The sequence below is a fragment of the Brachycentrus maculatus genome, unplaced genomic scaffold (assembly GCF_059751285.1).
Source record: "Brachycentrus maculatus isolate JH-2025_06_01 unplaced genomic scaffold, ASM5975128v1 h1tg000478l, whole genome shotgun sequence".
Taxonomy (NCBI): Eukaryota; Metazoa; Arthropoda; class Insecta; order Trichoptera; family Brachycentridae; genus Brachycentrus; species Brachycentrus maculatus.
Window position 1 is genome coordinate 371020 of NW_028281225.1, and position 23335 is coordinate 394354.

General features: G+C 31.7%; 1 protein-coding gene across 1 annotated transcript in view; it reads right to left on the minus strand.

The window, feature by feature from the left end:
* LOC148302107 (orexin receptor type 2-like) overlaps positions 1 to 13494 on the minus strand; it is a gene marked incomplete at its 5' end in the record, with an annotated part of 53051 nt that extends 39557 nt beyond the window's left edge. The window contains 3 exons of the mRNA XM_088272159.1: positions 3536 to 3654; positions 12319 to 12460; positions 13347 to 13494. Of these exons, the coding sequence (XP_088128285.1) occupies positions 3536 to 3654; positions 12319 to 12460; positions 13347 to 13494 (409 nt within the window). The remainder of the gene's footprint in view (positions 1 to 3535; positions 3655 to 12318; positions 12461 to 13346) is intronic.
* Positions 13495 to 23335: the final 9841 nt, after the last annotated feature.

The following is a 23335-nucleotide window of genomic DNA, read 5'->3' on the forward strand; positions in this document are numbered from 1 at the left end:
TCCGGAGTGTAATGGTGAGCACGCTCGGCTACCGTTCTGTAGGTCCCGGGTTCGATTCCCAGGGGGGTTCAAATAAATATAAGAGATTCCACTGTATTATCTATTCAATATTACCCTGGACTGGTACCTGAAGCGGAGGGCTGATCACCTTTCCTTCATGTGTAAAAACGATCAAGATAACACTGCGTTATATGACGCAGTGCCCTATGCACCATTTGGGTGCGGATAAGGGTTTTATTATTATTATTTATTATAATATATTGTGAAATGCAAATAAATTTAAAATAAAATATTACCACCCCAGCCAATAATCCCGAACTGTAGAATAGACTAACAAAAGCCTACTAAATTTTACTCTTTTGTATTAAGGATGTTACTACACTGTTATAAAGTAAGAATCAACAGCTGAACGTGTGATGATGAGACACCTCAAGATGTCCCTCACCTGTTGCCATTTCACCTTTCAAAGACAACAGCTGGAGGAGCGTTGCAGGAGCCTGGGTGAGGATCTATCCGATATCGGATCCATATCAATTCATAAGAAACTCTCACGAAAAGTGGTTTCATATATCGCTCACTCCTTTCAAGAACGTCATAAATCAAAAATCGTCAAATTTCAGCTGTGCGTGTTTTCGGAATGCCCAGAAAATGTACTAAATCCCAGCAAAATAGGCATATTTTTATCTTAATATTTACCCGCTACAAGGCAGAAAGTGTTGTTTTTGCATTTTGAAGGAAAGGGTATTGTTCAATTATTTTTTGAAATATACTTAATATTTTTCAAATGGAGAAAAAACCTTCAGGTTTTACCTAAAAAGATATGTTGCACAGTCAAAAGTTCAATAAGTGGCTAGATATTTATTTTGAAAACATTGTATTATATTTATAAACTTTAAAAACGTTCTTCTGAAAAATCAAGTTTTTTGATTTATGACGTTCTTGAAAGGAGTGAGCGATATGGTAACATTAGTGAAGAACATTGGTACCATAAACCAAGCTAGTATGCAAAATGCCGAATCCTCTTCTAGTGGAACGGAAGGTCTGTTGACAACAGTCAACAGTCTGGCTTCTCTTGAGGAGTTTAACGCGATTACTCCCAGCAATTAGCAAATGCTGATGAGTTCCTGATTGGCCCACATTAGATTATCCCTGCTGTTTGACTGTCGTCAACAGGCCTTCCGTTCCACTAGAAGAGAATTCGGCATTTTGCATCCTAGCTTGGTTTATGGTACCAATGTCCTTCACTAATGTTACCATATATGAAACCACTTTTCGTGAGAGTTTCTTATGAATTGATATGGATCCGAGGCTTCTTCTGAGGAGTTTTACGTGGTTTCCTCCCAGCAATGAGCAAATGCTGACAAGTTCCTGATTGGCCCACACTAGATTATCCATCCTGTTCCCAACACAGATTAAAATAAAACATTGTTTTCAGCTAAAAGAAACAAAAATCCACTTAATGATCTAAGTGGATTTATAAAATAAGCAGTGTTTATAATATATGCAATTGAAATTTAAAAATAAAACAAATCACTACTGAGGTAGACAATTCATATTCTCCTGTTAGTTCATTAATAAAATTGCTTTGTATTTAAAACCTATCAGCGAAAGCTAAAGCTTAACTGGTAGTACACAACGGAGTCCTGGTTTCGACCCTAATGTATGGAAGTTAATGACGGAGTCGGCAAAAGAAGGATGAAAGTAGACTGAATTCAGTCGAAACGTGTTCTCTCAGAAGAATGTGCGACAAGACGATGGATGATAGATGTGCGAATAGTGCGATAAAATGTTGTATATGTTGATAGATGCTCAAAAAGTGAAATAAGGAAGGAATGCAAATCAGAGACAAGTATTTTCGATAAAATTAAGAAAGGTGTGTTGAGATGGTTTGGACATGTATAATGAATCCATGAGTGGGGAAAGAACAAAACAAATTTATGAGGGGAATGTAATTGGAAAAAGGAGCAGAGGAAGACTGAGAAAAACATCGCCCGATCAGGTATGCCAAATACTTGAAAGTGGTCAGGTTAGGAGTCGAAACAATCGGCGGGTATGTATGAGGAGATGCATGAACGTGGAAGAGGCGAAGAATGTTTGCAAAGACAGAGTAGTGTGGCGTTCTATTCTCTCTGCCTACCTCTGCGGGAAAGCGGTTAGTTAGTTAGTTAGTTCTTTATATAAAAGTTTGAGGTTTTCGTATCAGATAAAGTAATGAACTCAAAGCGATCAATGTAAAAATACTATTTTAACTTTAAGTTTTGCTTGGTAAATACAACCATTTTTTTAAAATTTGGGCGTGTATTATGTTCCACGACTGTATATACGTTTATTTTCGTACGTTAAGCCTTGTTGGAACTTTTATATAACGTTTATTCAATCTAATATGATAAAAGACGTCTCACTTAATGGCAATATTGATATCCGCCTGCGGCGTATTGATTTTGAATAATACGGGAAAACAAAACTGCGATTGATTTAAAAAGCGTGTGGTCTTTATTTTCATATGAATATTCCATTATAACGAGAATTCAGAAGATGTATGAATAATTTTATATGAGTCTATTGATTTGGCCGCCTCTGTAGTGTAATGGTCAGCACGCTCGGCTACCGTTCTGGAGGTCCCGGGTTCGATTCCCAGGGGGGTCAAATAAATATAAGTGATTTTTTCACTGTAATATTTATTCAATATTACCCTGGACTGGTACCTGAAGCGGAGGACTGATCACCTTTCCTTCGTGTGTAAACGATCAAGATAACACTGTGTTCATGTGAAGCAGTGCCCTATGCACCATTGGGGTGCGGATAAGGGTTTACTACTGATTGATTTGGTATTGAGTTTGCGGAATAACATGAAAAGTTTAATATTTATTTTCGAAGATTTTTGTTTATTTATGATTTAATATAGTTACAAGATTTTTTTAAATTAATTTTGTAGAATTTATTTAATTTGACAATCTTAAAATAAAATAAAAAATGTTACGCTATTCTCTGCAATAAAGAGACTTCAATAAAAAGCTCTTGTGCTTGGCTGCGGACTTACACTTTTTATTTATTATATATGTTTGTGGGTGATATTTTTTTTATTAAAAGTATTTTTCTGGATTAACGTGCTTACGTCATTTCTTTAATTTTTTTCATTTTAATGTCTTAATTTTTTTTGTATCAGTAGAAAGTTTATCGATGTATTTGATTCCCAAAATATTTAAAGTTCTGTCAGAATTGCTTGGAATATAAAAAACTAAACGCTTGCATCAGTTGATTATTTGAGTTAATTTATGTAAACTTTGCCAATTGCAAAATGAATTCAAGAAATAATTATTTTCAATTCAATTGGTTTGTGATGTATTTTTCACGTTTCCTTCCCTATCCTTACTATCCCACCTGAAGACGAGCCTCTTAAAAAGAGGCTTTGCGGGTTATTCTTTTAAAAAAAGACACTATTTAAAGCGGGTTCATCCTAGCCAAAGAGAGCAATGTAAATTACTGAGTCAGTTGAATACTGATTTTATGAAATAATGATGAAGACTGTACTCACATTTCGGAGGGCTGGCGGAAGTATACTTCTGTGATTCACAGTGGCCGGGGATGTTGTTGGACTTCCACAGGACCCTGACTATTTGGCAGTATGCTATGGTCATCAGCAGGAGTGGCAACCTGGTTGGAAAAAATATCCTTTATTTTTAAAATGTAAATTTAAATATTGGGTTTGATACAGAGTAAATTAGTATATTTTAGCCATAAAAGAAAAAAGTGGGAATTTTCGGATTGTAAATTTATTGTGTGTTTGTGCGTGTGTGTGTGTGTGTGTGTGTGTGTGTGTGTGTGTGTGTGAGAGAGAGTGAGTGTGTGAGTGTATAATGCAATAGCAGTGCCATCAGTTGCACGTTACAGATACACGCACAATATTAAGCATTGCTCATGGCACTTAGAGTGCTTCTTGACATTTGATAAAATACTGTTTATTCATAAGCATTGCTTAATTAAACATAATATAAGAAGATATATGTGCTATGTGTGTTTTTTTTAAATTTATTTTTCATGTAACCGAATGTGGAAGAAGCGAAGATTGATTAATAAAGACTGATTAGTTTGGCATTCTATTGCCTCTGCCTACCTCTGCGGGAAGCGATTTGATGGTGAGTTAGTTTGTTAAGTTAAATTTACTTATTTGAAATTATCTTTATGCAATAATATAATGGCGTAAATAATAAAACTAATTATTAAAACTTTTGGATAATACCACTTTTTGAGTTTTCATCTATAGGCAGAAATATATTGTATTAAAAAGAGAACATTTCTAGTTCTCTAAACTAGTCGAGTTTGTGATAGTTAACTCAAGTGGTCTTATACAAGAATTTTACTTTTATACTGAACAATGCGTTTGGCTGAATTATATATTTGAGATTACTCCCTTAATGAGATATCAACTATTTTATTTATTGTTTCGGCATTAACTTTGTGGTAAGACATGTTACAATAATTAAAGAAAACACTTAAATAATTAAAATAATTAATAATTTAATAATTAATTCTTTAAATAATTAAAGATATCAACTAAGTTAAGTAAGTAATAAAAAAAAACTGAAGATTATTCGAAACAAAAACATCGAGTTTAAAAAGTGTATTCATAAAAAAAGTTTTCATAATGAGGTGATAAATTAGCTCGCATAGGACAAATCGCCAATAAAAACCAATGATATTTGTATTTGGAAGTAGGAAATAAAAAAAAAAAGTTCTTAAGATAACCATGAAACTTTTGAGACTACCATGGTTTCTCTATAAGAAACAACATTAACTCAATAAAAAATACGGATGTTATGATGTGTTTTTTATAGCCTTTCACAGAAAAAATGATGTTTTTCTCGCAGTCAATGATTCATTGGATATAAAAGAACTGCCACTCAAAAACAACCGATTATAGAAACAGCCGCCATTTTGCCGTATTTATTAAAAGAAAAGCTTTCTAAATTAAAAATAACCATTGGCATCGAATACGAAATACAACTAACGAGATATTTATATATACAAATATACGTTAATATATATTACAGGAAAAGAACTAAAGTGGAGGTTATCATGGATCGCGTAGCAAAACTCAAAAGGCGATGGGCAGGACATATTGCTAGACAGGATCCCATAAGATGGACCCCAAGAATTTTACTGTGGAGACCTTGGGAGAGCAAAAGAGATGTCGAAAGACCCCAAAAGAGATGGTCCAACGACATGGTCGCTGTGGGGAAACTGGCTGCAAGCAGCAATCGACTGGATGAAATGGAAAGAAGGCAAAGAGGCCTATATCCAGAGTGGAAGACAGAGGGCTCATGAAGAAGAAGAATTAACCAAAAACAAACCAGTGATGTTGGTCAAAACGTTTGATACCTTATACAGTTGTTTGCGATCAGAGAGTAGATAGTGCTTGAACATAAAAAAACATTATTTTCATCTCACCCATAGATGTCTCTAGTGAAGTTCAAGTGATTCAAGAATAATGTTTCAAAATTGGTTCATATATATAGAACTTTCAAGAATTTGAGTAGTGTGGTTGTCAATAATGGGTAGAATTGGTGAATGTTACACGTGTGTAGAGTGATCCCTTAAACCAGCCTATGACGGTCGTCAGCCCCGTAAATGCCCAGACTTTCATATTCATTTTTATCTTTGATGAGATGTCAAAAAATAATTTTAAAAAACCTAAATTGCAACTAACTGCTGTATTAATTTATAAACTATCAACTACTTTTTTATTTATAATTTAATGTTAAAGCACTTACTTTGTGATTTTCCATTTTATAATTTAAATGTAACTTTGTTTTAAAATCATTAAAAATATCTTATTATAACTTAATTATAAGATATTTATAGTGATTTTAAAACAAAGTTACATTTTAATCATACTTTTTTATTTGATTAAATATTTATAAAAATAACAATTTGATGATAAAAAGGAAGGCAAAGGAAAAATGGAGTTTAGGGAAGGAGGTGTAGAAGTTGCTAAGGGATGATGTTTGATGGACAGTTAGGATTCTAATGATAGATAGTAAGTAATAAAAATAAAAAAATTGGATAATTTATCCAGCGCCATTTTCGTAAAATAATACCTCAAGGGCGTTTGATGTCGCAGTAATGTCTCAGACATTACCATCTTTTACTAGAATCTATAAAGGTTTGCGTTTAATAAATTAAGTTCTCAAAAAAATCTCAATCGTTGTACTGTGAATATTTGGCTCTAATTATTTTAACGACCACTGGCAAAAGCCTATGCGCAAAGTATAAAATGAAATTTTTATATGTGGGTACAATTAAAAACATTAATATTTTTCATGGCTTTTTTCCTTCAGAATTCGATTTCAAATTCACTGCGAGTATATCCATTTTGATAAATATAAAATGAGAGAGTCTCTATTATTTCTTGGTAATACCGACAAAATATTATTTCAAATTCGTTAATCTCACGCTGTTTAATGAGAATTGAATTCATTCCAATATTCTCCGTTGAACAGGGTGTTTCTTAAAGGCGTTTGAGAAATGATAAAATATGTATACCATATATATTTATATATATATATATATATATATATATATATATATATATATATATATATATATATATATATATATATATATATATATATATATATATATATATATATATATATATATATATATATATATATATATATATATATATATATATATATATATATATATATATATATATTTATTTATATATATATATTTATATATATATATAAATATTTTTAAATTTAACAACATACTAAAATACTTACAACTACTACTACTACTACTACCATAACGCCGTTTCTCCGCAGAGGTAGAGAGAAAGGATGGAACGCCACACTCTTCTGTCCTGAGATACACTCCTCGCCTCCTTCACATCCATACATCTAGTCATACATGCCCTCCGATTATGCAGACTTTTGACACCACCAGATTTTAGTTTCTGATTGCTCTGATAGTGCCAAGTCTTTTTCGGCCGTCCTCGTTCTGTTTTACCGATCTATTCGCCACATATATTTTTTAGTCATTCTCTCGTTATCTATTAGCTTCACATGTCCATACCACCTTAAAGAACTCTTCCTAATCTTTTCAATTATTCCTTGTTCAGCCTTACAATTTTTTTCTTATATTTTCGTTTTTAATTCTGTCATACAATGATTTTAAACACATTCGTCTGAGGGAGCGCATTTCAACAGCGTTGACTCTGCTTTCATCCTTCCTTTGCCAGTTCCATGTTTCATTTCCATACATTAGTGTCGGTACCAGCCCGCCGTTGTGAACCATTAGCTTGGCTTTTTATATGTGTTTTGGGTTTTATGATTACTAGACTTAAAAAAAAATAGCCCTGATAAGATTTAAAAAATTTTAACACTGAATATACTTTAAATTTTGACAAATATCTGTGCAAAGATTATTATTAAGGGCTGACTTCAGATATCAGCTGAATTACCATGCCTACAAAAAGAGACTTTCAACATTATATTGATATATCCATATGCTCTATTAGATTTGGATGAGAAGTGGAAAAGAACGAACCAAAAAGGGAAAAAAATATACGACATTAAAAATAAAATATATTTTTGACATTTCAACATAGATGAAGAAGAATATGGAAGTCTCGGAATTTAAAGGGCTTTCGAACAGTCATAATCTGGTTAAGTGATCACATTCACCATTCCACCCATAACAGACAACCACAGTACTCAAATTTTTGTAATTCCTAGATAAATTGATCAATCTCGTCACCCCAGTTTATGTGAATATACAATAGCCATCTATTTTGGAATGAGGAAATCATTTATTGAAAAGACATTTAAAAAAAAATCTCACTAGCCTAATACAGGTCATAACCCCTGTAAATGCACAGACTTTCATATTCTTCTTCGTCTATGTTGAGATGTGAAAAATATAAATTATAACTCCGTAATAAGTATTTGGACACACTCAAAGTGTTGTTAATTTTACCCCACTTCTTATAAAAAAATATTCTGACACCTGTTTTGATGCATTCAGCATCATTTTAAAACATTGCATAGGGTACAACATTTTGAGTGTGTCCAAATATTTGTTCACAAAATCTGCATTATCTCCAATTACAGGAGTTATTTTCATATTATTTTTGACATCTCATCAAAGATGAAGAAGAATATGGAAGAAATATAATAAAAAGCTTCTTTGCATCTCACCAATAGATGTCTCTAGTGAAGTTCTAGTGATTCAAGAACAAGGTTTCTAAATTGGTTCATATATATATATATATATATATATATATATATATATATATATATATATATATATAGAACTTCCAAGAATTTGAGTGATGTGGTTGTCAATAATGGGTAGAATTGGTGAATGTTACACATGTGTAAAGTGATTACTTAAACCAGCCTATGACGGTCGTCAGCCCCGTAAATGCCCAGACTTCCATATTTTTCTTCATCTTTGATGAGATGGCAAAAATAATTGCATAGGGTGTTTGAAGAGATATAAAAAATATATAATTTTTATTTTCAGGAAATGTTACTTTTTTGTCAGCGTGTACTTTTCATAGATATCAGAAATACTTGATATTTAGTTGTTTAATGTTTTCAATTCTGTCATTATTCGCGTTAAGGGATATCGAAGATAAATTCCAATTAGAAAATTTATTAAAAGTATCAAATATAAATTCCTGAAATATAATGATTGGCTCGTGTTTTGCAAATAGTAATTTTAACAAATTTGCTGAAAAACTAGTTGTGAAGAGTGTGGGAATTATGATTTTTTGTCCTTTTCCATACAAAAAACATAAATACGCAGTCTTAATATAGGAGCATTAAAAAATTGTTTTATTTCGATAGCAGAAAATATGTAAAATTTGCTAGTAGATATTTCGACAACCAAATATTTTGCTTAACGAAATAACATGTTTTCACTTCAAATTTGATGTTTTCAGATACAACTTTCAATTATGAATACAATTTTCATCATATTTTAAAAAAAATCTGCAGGTTTTTTCTCCATCTGAAAAATAAAATATTAACTATATTTAAACAAATAATTAAACAATACCTTTTCTTCAAAATGCAAAAACAGAACTTTCTGCCATGTAGCGGGTAAATTTTAAGCTAAAATATGCTGGGATATTTTTTGCTGGGATAAGGTACATTTTTTGGGTATTGCGAAAACACGCACAACTAAAAATTGGCGATTTTTTATATATGACGTTGTTGAAAGGAGTGAGCGATGTGACTTCTCCGGTGGTCTGCGGTGGAATGAATTCTTTGTTTGCCAATATCCCCTTAAAATACGTCTTTTATTTTATACTCCTGTATAAAAAGGGATTGGGAATCAAAGCCTTCAATGTTCATTATCTATTATTGGAAACCAATTGATTTGATCGATTGAAACCTATTTATAAAGCATGCGATGAAGATTCTTCTATTAAATTCATTCGTCAGAGTGAAAAAGGTCTAAGAAAAAATGCCAGTAATAGATCATTGGGGAAAAAATGAAAGGGAGTGATTGCGATCGTTTGGGGTAAGTATGACGAAAAGTGAAAAGGTCATAATGAAAAAAATCATTTTGATAGAAATGTCCATAATATAAAATCAAATACCAATTTGTATGCTTTAAGACCACAGATGAAAATATATAAAACTGTTGATAAGATCACTGAAAAATAATTTTTAATTATTTATTGATTCAACATAAACTTTGTGGAATGACATGTTATTTTTTTTAATTAAACACTTGATTTTACCACTTTAATGAATTTAAAGTGGTATTTTTAGTTTTAATTTGTACCAGAATATGAAAACATCTGCAAGTTTTCGAAACTAGTCGTATAAATAAATAAAACTCATTCTAGTGGTTAATTAAAAAAATATGTATTTTTATCATTTAAACTTAAAGTAACTATTTATTGATTTTTTCAGTCTACTAAGTTAACACAGATTTTTTGAGTCTACTAAGTTAGAAAAAAATACATGAAAATTAATATTGTCAATACTGGCTTGCCTTGGCGGAAAATAAAATATTAATGCCCGGTCAATGATTCTAAAATAAATCTTTCGTTAACTTTGACTCTTCACCCTGAAAAAAAAATATGACGCTAACCTGGCATGTTATTGTAAAATGTTTTACTGCCATAAAATGTTTTAAGCATTTACTATCTTTTACATTAGAAAAAAAGATATTGCTTTTTGAATGCGAATTAGCTGATTTTATAATTATTTAATTTAATAGGAGTTCCGTTGTAAACAATTGCTTTGATTTAGTAAAGTGAAAAGTGTTTATGTTAAATTAAATAATATTGTTTTTCGTTGTGAAAGATCAATTAGAATCCTAAAATATGAAAGTTTGAAGAAGTGACACTCAAAAAACTGATCTAAGGGGTAGATTTTCGGAAAATTCATAAAAGTGGAAATATCTCGGAATCTAAGGCACTTTTACTGAGGTGATATTTTCATAAGCCATAAGATGGCCTTACACCCTTTAAAAGGAATACGTTGGATTATGGGACACCCTGTATAATGTCGCAAAATCACGACATGTTAAATTTACGTGAAAACACATCAGAACATCCTTATAAATAGAGAAGAACAGCTGCTGTTTGAAGTTTGATCGCAGGTATGCCTATCAAAATTTTGGTGAAATTACATCAGCTCTGTTTACACTGAGCCAATCCTTGACTCGCTCGGAATTGAGGAGTGTTCGGAAAGCATTTTAATGCCTTGTTAAACACCTTTCCTTAACGATTCCAAGTTACCGAACGGATGTCGACAAACGTTAAAGCTGGTTTAAAAAAAGCTTTTAACTGCAGTCAATTATCCGTTATAAGATATAACAGTTTTTACTTGAATAAACAAGTAAACTTTGAATAGGCAACGACTGCCAGTTCCAAGACGATTAATTTTATCGCATAACGTTTTTGCGTAACTATCAAAGTTTGCTTTGATCTGCTGGAAGATTATATCACTGCTCTTTATATGCAAATATATTAAATACATCGAATGTAAACAAATAGTGAACAACATCGAAAGATCTCGGAACTATGTGGTCGCGTTTAAATTGATAAATTCAAAAATGGTCTTATCAACGTGTTTCATTTTTCAACTTAAATTGTTATATTTTAGCATGGCAAAAAATCAAATGGCGCATTCTCTAAGTAAAACAAAACAATCATATTTATATACTACAGGAAAAGTAGATTCATCCCCCAAATAAAGTCGATTTTTACTTGTATTTTCAAAAAACATGATTAAAAGTGGACAAAAGAGATAAATTTTAATCAACATTTCCTAGTCAGAGTTGACTTCACGTAAGGAAAGTTAATTCTTAATTCAAAAGTTACTAAAAGTTCGCTTTTGCTTAACCTAACCTTACCAAAACTAACTACCTGCAGTTATATTAGAGAGAAATCAAGAAGATATAGAATAAACCATTTTTTTAAAGATGTTGCATTAAAAATTTACCTGGTTTATTATGTACAAGACTTACAAACCATTTTGTAGATTAAAGTTTTTTATAACAAAAAAGATTTTTTAAAAATCAGTGTTTGGAATAGGAGGGATGGTCTAGTGTGAGCCAATAAGAAACTTCTCAGCATTTGATCAATTCTGGGAGGAAACCACGTAAAACGCCTCAGGAGAAGCCGGACTGGTGACTCGTCAATAGACTGTAGTACCAATGTCCTTTTTATAGAACGTAGAATATGGAGGTATGATATATTGACAAAAATATGTAAATCTTCTATATTCTTCTTTATATAAGTTGGTATTATGCACAGAGTTCACCTATGTTTCGAATGGCTTATGAGTATAAGTCATGTTTCAGCCAAGTTGAAAATTACAATTGCTGCAAATTTGTGTTGAAAAGTGGAATGTGAGCATATTGTCCTCTGAGGATCTTTAATCTATCTTATGTACATCTCCACTAGATTTAAAATAACACACACTCACACATACTCTCTTACACACTTCACACATGCACATTTCCCCCCTCATAGATGCGCGTTCATTCGCTAGATCTACACTAATTGTTTTGTACTAATCTTTTTATGTTTCTGTGGTTAACTTTAATTGGCTATATTTAATGTTTATCATTTTAATGTTTTGTTTTATATATGTTGCTATTGCTAACCCAAATAAGTAAACGTCAAAAATGCAAAAATAACAAAACTGAGTTTAGTAAATCCAGATTTCAGAACAAGTAATTCGACACACTCAACATGTTGAGAGTCAACTCTGCCTAAAAATCTGTTTTCCTGTGACACACATGTACAAGCTGTAATCTTATGTAGAGTGATATAGGACTCACGTGTATAGGATGACAGCCTTGATAATGTGCCACGTAAGATCACTCTCAGTGGACCACGTGGGAGCACACTGAGTGAAGTAGTCGAGGTCGAATCTGACAGCGGAGCTTTTCTTCATCTGCAGCACCACGAATTCCGGAATATCTGCAATAAATATAATTTAATAATAATAATAAATCCCTTACCGCACCCAATGGTGCATAGGGCACTGCTTCATATAAACGCAGTGTTATCTCGATCGATTACACATGAAGGAAAGGTGATCAGCCCTCCACTTCAGGTACCAGTCCAGTGTAATATTGAATAAATATTAGAGTGAAAAAATCACTTATATTTATTAAACCCCCTTGGGAATCGAACCCGGGACCTCCAGAACGGTAGGCGAGCATGCTGACCATTACACTACGGAGGCTAATTTATTAATAAGAATTTTTTTTTTCATTTATTGATTTGGCAGTCACTTGGTAGTAATATCTATTCATTTTTAAATCAAGTTTATACTAAATAAAACTTTTTCTTAAAATCCATTGTGACACGTGTTTAGATGCATTCCACATCATTTTTTCAGCCAAATGCTAGGTTGTAAGCCCTGGGTTGATCAGACTTCATTCTTCTTTCATATAAAGAGGAACTATATATGTTTCATGTCGAGTTGAGATACCGATAATATGAAAAAGTTAAGAAACCCAGATTTACGAACTAGGATTCGCACATACTATTTGGTTGTTGAACAATTTAGAAATGAATGTTTGTGTTTGATAATGTCCTAAGAAGATGAAACGCGTCACGTATTAAGATATACATAATTGAATGTAAAATTCAATCCAACAAAACCTTGTTTTATTTTGGATATATTACCCAACAGATCAAGATAACACTGCGTTTATATGACGCAGTGCCCTATGCACCATTGGAGCGTGGATAAGGGTTTTACTTACTTACAAATAAATGTTTCAATTAACAAAAAAAACAAAAAATAAATAGATAAAAAAATTAGTTGATTATTAAAAATAATAGTTATAATACTCACTGAAGCCAAGCGATAGAAGCCAGATCACAATGATGGCGGTTTTGGCACGCCCGGTCGTGGATTTGAACTTCAGAGGAAAGCAGATCGCATACCAGCGGTCCACCGAGATGAACGTCAGCGTCAAAACTGACACAGTGACAGATACAGACTGAAACAAAGAGATGAAAGTGATGATTCAACAAGAAATACCAGCAAGAAATGTGGAATTCCGATGAAAGATTTGTTTCTTATACATAACGTTTTTAAAAATGTTTTTAAAGAGAAAAATTATTTACTACATTTTTTTAGGCATAGCCTGTGTTGAGCCGAAATACTTACATGTTAATACAATATATTTTCTTTAATTACTATATATAAGCTGCAGCCATCTCAGGATGCCTGAAAATGCTATATGGAAAAACCCTGAGATGAAGATCGGCAGCAAGATCAAGATATACAAAACTTGAGTCCGACACATCATGACGTATGGAATCGAAAGTAGAGCAGACACCGTTGCGTTGAGTGTCAGAAATGAAGACTCTGAGAAGCATAACAGGCAAGAGTCTTCGAGATAGATTGAGAAATGCCAAGATCAGGGAAATATGCGAGATCGAAGATGTCGTTAGGTAGGGAAGGCAACGAAGAAGACAATGGTATGCGCATGTGAGGAGAATGGAACCATCCAGACTCCCTTACATCGCATTGTACGGCCAACCTCATGGTAGACGACTCCAGGGCAGACCACCAAAGAGATGGGCCGATAGCTGGGAATCGACGTCGCAGGAGGCTAATCCGTCTTAAAAACAGGCCGCAAGGCCTATAATAAGAAGAAGAAGAAGAAGAAGATACAAAAGATACAATAACAATTGACAGTAGAAAGGTTTTACAATAAAATAATTACACCTGGAATTAAATTAATTCTCTTTCCAACTTGTCTCTACCAACGAGAAGCAACGATCAACGGACAATGTTGAAAAATTTGTTCACTTCTGGTATTCTTAATGGTTACGCACAATAGATGTTCATTACAGTTAGAAATAAACATTAATAATTGAAATGTAACTTTATTTTAAAATCACTATAAATATTTTATCATAACTTAATTATAATGTCTACCGGTTTCGAAGCTAACCGCTTCTTTATCACGACTGATTAATACTAAAACACTATCTACTAAACAAAATTCAATATATTTTGACGGTTATGCAAAGGAGCTTGGGTAGATCTCAAGTGGCTTTATTTTTTTGTTGATTGGCAGCCACAGTCAAAAGGGATCAGGGATGATGAGTGATTGGAAACATATTTAATAACGGACTTATAGAAAAATCATTTACTTGTGTACTAATTAGTTGTAAATAATTATTAATTGCCTTTTTACTTTCTAATATTTCTAAATAATCTAATTTAAATCCTCTATTGCATATGTGTAAAATATTAAGACCTTTATTTTTATCAAGTGAGTGATTATTTTCTATTTGATGATTGGCAAAAAAAACTTTTATTCATGTACACATCAAACGTGTATAAATATGCATTTTACTAACTTACTAGCTACCTATCATTCCGCTTCCCTGTGAAGATATGCAGAGAGAAGACAATACCACTCTTTGAAAACCTCAAATGACCACTTTCATATATTTGAAATCATACTTGACGAAAGACATAGAAAGGAGAGTGAATGCTGGGAACAAAGTGAATGGTGCACTGAAATCAGTTATAGCAAATAAAAAACCATCAGCGGAAGCTAAACTGGCAGTGCACAACGGAGTCCTGGTTCCAACTCTAATGTATGGAAGTGAAACATGGAGTTGGCAAAAGAAGGATGAAAGTAGACTGAATGCAGTCGAAATGCGATCTCTCAGAAGAATGTACAAAACGATGTATGATAGATGTGCGAATAGTGAAATAAGGAAGGAATGCAAAGCTGAGATAAGCATTATCGTTAAAATTTAAAAAAAGGTGTGTTGAGATGGTTTGGACATGTAGAACGAATGAGTGAGAAAAGAACGGTAAAACAAATTTACGAGGCGAATGTTATTGGGAAAAGGAGCAGAGGAAGACCAAGAAAAACGTAGCACGATCAGGTATGCCAAATACTTAAAAGTGGTCAAGTTAGGAGTCGTAACAATCGGCGGGTATGTATGAGGAGATGCATGAACGTGGAAGAGGCGAAGAATGTTTGCAAGGACAGAGTGGTGTGGCGCTCTATTCTCTCTGCCTACTCCTGCGGGGAAGCGGCGTGATGGTTAGTTAGTTAGTTAGTTATACTTGACGATGCTGTTTAAAAGTTTTCCTAGGTATTCCTCTTCGCTTCTTTTCAACTGCATTCGCCTCACAAATTTGTTTTTTTTTTGTAGTAAGACAGGCAGAGAGATGAACATCATACTGACTTTGTAAACAATCTTTGTATTTATGCAACTCCTCTACGTACCTGACGATTATTCCGACTATAAAGTAACTACTTTTAAATATTTGAAATAGTTGGCGATGCTTTTAAAAGTTTTCCTTGGTATTCTTCATGTATTCCTGTTTCCAAATACAAATTTCTTAAGTTTTTTCTTAATGCTTATCTCAGCCTTGCATATTTCATCTTTCAAAAATCTTTCATACATCGCTCACTCCTTTTAACAACGTCATATATCAAAAATTGACAATTTTCGGAATGCTCAGAAAATGTTCTAAATCCCAGCAAAACAGGCATATTTTTAAGTTAATATTTACCCGCTACAGGGCAGAAAGTGTTGTTTTTGCATTTTGAAAAACAGGTATTGTTTAATTTTTTTTTAAATAAACTAAATATTTTTCAAATGGAGCAAAAACATTCAGGTTTTACCTAAAAAGATCTGTTGCACAGTTAAAAGTAAGTTAAAAATTTCAATATATTTTATAATATTTTTAAAATTTAAAAACGATCTCCTGAAAAATCAAGATTTTTGATAAATGACGTCGTTGAAAGGAGTGAGCGACATCATTTTGCTTTATATATGTGTGTATAATAGATATTCACAAATATTTTAATTTCACATTATTTTCGCTTCTTCTTCGTCGCTGTTCTCTATGTTAAGAGATATACTTTAAGTCATGACAAAAATTTATTGAAATGAATGCTCCTATATCATATTTAAATAGCCTCCCGAAAATCATCCCTAACCTAGTTTAGAAAGACGCACTAAATCATGGCTCTAGCGATTATCCATTCCTTAACGGCAAATTCCTTTGAAGAAATTTCTTTGTATTCTAGAGGTCGAATGTGCGAGATGTTTTTTTCATAAATCGTTTTAAAATTATGACACAAGACATTGATAAATTGTTATTTAATTTACGAGGCGAATCTGGTTGGTATTAGAAGCGAAGGAAGACCAAGGAAAACTATGCATGAACAAGTATTAACGAAAATTGAAAGAGGTCAGGGTAGGAGTCGGAATAATCGTCGAATATGTATGAGATGCTTGCACGTTGAAGAGGCAAAGATTGTTTGCAAGGACAGAGTGGTGTGGCGTTCTATTTTTTCTTCTGCTTACCCCTTGTATATATATATATATATATATATATATATATATATATATATATATATATATATATATATATATATATATATATATATATATATATATATATATATATATATGTACATTTTACTACCCTTCATTTCATATCTACCCACGAATTTACTGTTGCCATCTTCCGCCCCGCGAATTATCGAGAAAATTGGTTTTCCATTCACATTTTTATGAAACCTGTTAAGATAGGTCATTATTGCTCATTTTATCGTCAATCCATCGCCATAAATTTTGCTTGGGAATTACAGCCATAATGGATCCGATGGATATAAATAATTATTACGTGAACAATCGACGAATTTTTCTGTGCCAGACCCATTAGACATTGGCGAAATTATATTAAAGCTTTTATTGGCTTAAGCTGATGTGATTTATAAAGGGATGTTGAAAGCTTTTCATACATCAGTGTGGTAATTAAAATAATGCGTATCGATTAAACCCTTTTGATTTTTAGAAATACCAACCTGTTAGTGTAATTCAAACAATACTGAATAATTTAACTTTTGCTATACTTTGTTCAATTACACCATGTTTTCAAAATGAATTAAAATCAAACACTTGCAAAAAACAGTTCATATTTTCAGTTCATATTTACACTTTTTTTCTCGAAACTAGTCGTGTTTACATTAATTGATTACAGAAATCTATCAAACAAAACATTACACAAACCTTTTTTATTCAACTGAACTTTAATTACTATGCAAAGAGTTATACAACATACTTTCATTATCCCTAAATTAATTTATTTATTTATTGGAAAACCAACAGAATATTCCCAAAAAATAACAATATACGACAAAAATATTTAAAAAATGTACTACTACTACAACTACGGCCATCAAACCGTTTCCCTGCAGGGGTAGACAGAAAGGATGGAACGCCACACTCTTATTCCAATTACAGGTTTTCATTTAAAAGTAATTTAAAGAAATACTGTCATGTATAGTACATAAGTATAACTATCATTTCATTTATTGTTACGGTATTCACTTTGTGGTAAGTAAGACACGATGAAATTGTAAAAGAAAAACACTAAAATTATATTTAGACCTGAAGATGAAGGCATAGCTTCCGAAACTAGTCGTTAGAATAAAATAAACTCAAGTGGTAAAAACAACTGTTGTTCTTTTACAATCCGTTAAATCATTTAAAAAATTAAACAAAATATAAAATTTGCAACATTTTAAGTGTGTCCAAATACTTGTTCACAAAATCTGGATCACGTAAACCAGCCTTTGACGGTCGTCAGCCCTGTAAATGTCCAGACTTCCATATTCTTCTTCCTTTTTGACGAGATGTCAATAAATAATATGAAAATAACTCCTGTATTTGGAGATAATCCAGATTTTGTGAACAAGTATTTGGACACACTCATAATGTTGTAAATAAAGTATTTGGTCGAATGATAAGCTTAAATAATATAAATATAAAAAAGCTATTCATAAATGGTTTATGGAGGTGGATAGGATTGAAATAAATCGCATCATTCGTATGTGGCGTTCAATGATCTCTGCCTACTCCTGCGTGGTAGTTAGGTTGTTAGTTTAACATTTAAGAATTTTATTTTCACACTAAAATACAATTTTTTTTTCAAAATTTTAAATGCCTAAAATCGTCATTTAATTTAAATTTTTTGTAACCACATCATATCAGCCATCACCCTCCTTGTTAACAAAGTTATATTAACACTTCAAACATCTTGTTTTTTTTTCAGAGAATTTGGTTATATTATCGGAGCTTTTTTGTACTTTTAACGAGGGATTTTCTCGCTACGTGGGTGGGTTCTTCATTCATCGTGAAAAAAAGTTCGCATGTTTTCAAATTAGGGTCGCACATTGAAATTGGGAGATATTCTCCCTTAGAATTTGCACGTTCCGTTAAACACATTGGAGATATAATATTAGCAAGTCAAATGGAGACATTACTGGTGTCTCGCAGAAACTCTGTCGAAGCGTGTTTGCAGCACAAGCATTTCACAAAACGTCGCAACTTACATTGACGGCCAATCTGTCGGGATATTTTGGGATCTTTTCTCGTTTTCTAGTACCTTATTACACTCTTATGATCAGTGAATGAAATTATTGAGACCACCTTAACTTGTCAACTTAGCTTTCACTAAAGTATAGTATGTATGGAAAGCATGAAAACTTCTTTACTGTGAATGTATGGCAGTAAAGCATGGAGTTGTAAAAAATTGATAAAATTAGATTGAATGCAGTCTGTGCAGTCTCAAAATGCGATCTCTCGGTACGGTAAAACCATATCGCCCACTCCTTTCAAGAACGTCATAAATAAAAAAAAAACTTGATTTTTCAGGAGAACGTTTATAAAGTTTAAAAATATAATACAATGTATTAAAAATAAATATCAAGCCACTTATTGAACTTTTTACTGTGCAACGGATCTTTTTGGGTAAAACCTGAAGGTTTTTTCTCCATTTGAAAATATTTAGTTTATTTAAAAAAAAATTAAACAATACCTTTTCTTCAAAATGCAAAAAAAACACATTCTGCCCTGTAGCGGGTAAATATTAAGTTAAAAATATGCCACTTTTGCTGGGATATATTACATTTTCTGGGCATTCCAAAAACCATGCACAACTGAAAATTTACGATTTTTGATTTATGACGTCCTTGAAAGGAGTGAGCGATATATGATAGATGTTTCAATGTGATATAAATAAATAATGCAATGCTGATATTACAATTATCGATATATCGATATCGTAAAACAAATTTATTAGGCAAATTTATGTATGAATGCCTATTTGCTGTACCTTTTATTGCTTTATATTTAACATTTTTCCTTGTGTTTTTTTTTCTTCTTTCTTATCTATTTTTCAGTCTTGTCAACCTTAATTATATGTAGGACCAAAATCAGGAATATTGTGTATGTGAATTGAGTATTTCATATGCTTAAATAAATACATAAATGTAGACAGCAATGTTGTATACACATTGCACAAGCCAATAAAATTCAGTCCAATTGTTCCGCAACACGACCACGGTAACAAAAATATTTTTTTTGCTTGTTTTTAATATTTTCTCGCTCGTTACTGTGCTTTGAATCAAAGCGTAGAGTACGCATTTAAATATGGTCGATGACAACGTAACAAGATCGAACGCCAAACATTTATATTTTTTATTCGCATCAAAGCGAGCTACGTGCACGGTGTATATGTTGGCATCGATTCGAATTGGAATATGAAATAACGCATTCTTTATTTTTTTCATTTCCATATTTGATATTTTCGAAAGGAATTCAATTTAGAAACGAGATACAAAGACAGCTTGATTGCTCTGCATTGAAAACTGTGAGTTACAGGGCTGTATGACATATCAAATAAATTTATTAAATTATAAGTATTTATTACATAATTAATATGTAACTTTGTTTTAAAATCACTATAGTAAAATCACTTTATAGTGATTTTAAAACGAAGTAACATTTTAATTATAAAATGGAAAATCACAAAATTAGTGCTTAAAATATAAATTATAGCATTTATTTATTTAAACTTCATGTACAGAAAATAAATAAGTACATTGGCGGGCTTATAGCTAGAAAGTAATATTTTCCAACCGACCAAAAACAGACTAGTGATATTGATCAAAACGTTTGATCCCAATATATAGCTGTTTGCAATCAGAGGGTAGATAGTACTTAAACATTAACAAAAAAACATAAAATACCAATTGATGATAATAAGGAAGGCAAAGGAAAAAAGGAGTATAGGGAAGGAAATAGAGGGAAAAACTAAGGGAGGAGGTTTGATGGACAGTTAGGATTCTAATGATAGATAGTAATGTCTCAAATGTTATTAGAGAAGGTGCATTTATTACAAGGATAGGTTATTCATTCCATAGTCTGGCCGCTTTGACAGTGAACGAATTACTGAAAAATACTGTGTTATGGCGAGGAGTGGTAAGTGTGCTTTTTTGGGAAAAACGAAGTGATAGACCATGATGTGAGAGGAACATAACAATAATATATACATAATATACTAGAAAAATGCTCACTAAGCCGCCTTGTGTGTCTTATCGGTGGTGTTACTTTTACGTACGTTTTAAAAAATATATTTTTATCTATTTTAACATATATACACACACAGATATAATTTACTTTAAAAAATAATTTAACATATGTTTATCCATTAGATGATTATTTAGTTGAAAAACTCACAAGTTGCTCACTCCTTTCAAGAACGTCATAAATCAAAAATTGTCAATTTTTAGTTGTGCATGTTTTCGGAATGCCCAGAAAATGTACTATATCCGAGCAAAAGAGGCATATTTTTAACTTAATATTTACCCGTTACAGGGCAGAAAGTGTTGTTTTTGCATTTTGAAGAAATGGTATTGTTTAATTTTTTTTTAATATACTAAATATTTTTCAAATGGAGAAAAAGCCTTCAGGTTTTACCTAAAAAGATCTGTTGCACAGTTAAAAGTTCAGTAAGTGGCTTGATGTTTATTTTTAATACATTATGTTATATTTTTAAACATTCAAAACGTTCTCCTGAAAAATCAAGATTTTTTTATTTATGACGTTTTTGAAAGGAGTGAGCGATATACACACACAGATATAATTTATTATAAAAAATGATTTAACATATGTATATTGATTAGATAATTATTTAGTCGAGAAACTCACAAGTATGATTTTTTTACTTTAATTAAAAAAAATTAGATAAAAAATATTTCACTAAAAAAAGGGTATTTTAAAGCTTCATCTTTACTGAAAATACCTGCCTTATTCCTGAAAAATAGACTTCTTACAGCGGATACAAAAAAGTCATAAACCAATTCGATATCTGAAAAGAGGTTCATTTCGGGTTTTAAATGGACATTTTCAATAGCTCGGATACCGGATATTCAATTTTTATCTTGAGGTTTCTCATGGATTTACGTAGGTCAAATTCTTCTTATCCTGAGGGATATCTCTCAGCTTATATAGCGATTACCCGTTTATTGAATTATTTTTTAGCCGATACGGCTTTCTTCCGATTTTCCTCTATTCGAGACGACAGGTTATAATTAAATACCTTAACCAATTGCTGAGGTTATTTTAGAAATATAATGAAATCCTTCTAAATCGATCGATAAATAGGTCAAATAGTAATTTCCTTAATCTTTTGCCAACCCTTATTTATTTTATTAATTAATTTATTTAAATACAACATTTTAAGTGTATCCAAATACTCGAATAAAAATCTGGATAATCTCCAATTATATGAGTTATCATATTATTTTTTTGACATTTTATTTATTTATTTATTTTTCAATATTTTTGCCCAATTGTTAATACTGGCAATTTGGCATTAAGTTTCAAATAACAATTAAAAAATAAATTTAAGTGAATTATTTAAGGCTTTGTATTTTAGAATTAGGAGTTAATTAATTAAAGCAATATGACAAAGAAAAAAAGCCTTTTATTTTTAATACCCAAAACTGAATAAAATGTATCAAACTTAGTTATTTCTAAAACATTATTCACTCAAGTAACCGAGCCTTTCAGCGTCTCTAAGTCTCAAAGGTTTATAAAAAATGGTTTGTGAGATTTAGCCTCAGTAAGCACGATCAAATAAACTGTTACATTTTAAATATAAAAAAAATGTTTTATACTGACATTTCCTTGTGGAACAGCATTTTATAAATAAAATCTGTTCCGAATCAGTTCAGAACCAGTTAAGAATTTTAAAATAAAAACTTCGTATTTTTTCCACATTAATTTCATTTGTTCTACTCGACATTGTCAGCACTGAGATTGCGTACATAGTAAGTCGATATTAATGTCGTGGTGTGTCCCAATTTTCACATAGTCTTGGACAAGAGCTATGATCTCTCCATTTTCCCATTTTTCCTCGCTCCTTCCCCTTTTCATGTATTTATATTAAATTAAATATGTGAAAATTTGTAAATGAAATAATACAAAAACCTGTTTTTTTTACCTACTCATTAATATAAATGTTTTTATGTAACTGCTCTGTAAAATTTACAAAAAAATAATAATGGAGTGCATTATTTTTCAAGATCTCATCAAAGATGAAGAAGAATATGGAAGTCTGGGCATTTACGGGGCTGACGACCGTCATAGGCTGGTTGGTTTAAGTGATCACTTTACACACGTATAACATTCACCAATTCTACCCATTATTATCAACCACACTACTTAAATTCTTGGAAGTTCTATATATATGAACCAATTTTTTTATTGCAAACTCTTTTATTGGTATGTGAGGTCTGAATCCTGGATTATAATCATCTTTGGTGAGATGTCAAAGAATAATATGAAAATAACTCCTGTAATTGAAGATAATCCAGATTTTGTGAACAAGTATTTTGACACAATGAAAATGTTGTAAAAAATGGAGTTGATTCCAAAATTTCTGAAATAAATAATATTGGCTTTGTTTTAAAGGAAGATTACTGCTTTGTAAAACGAACGTGG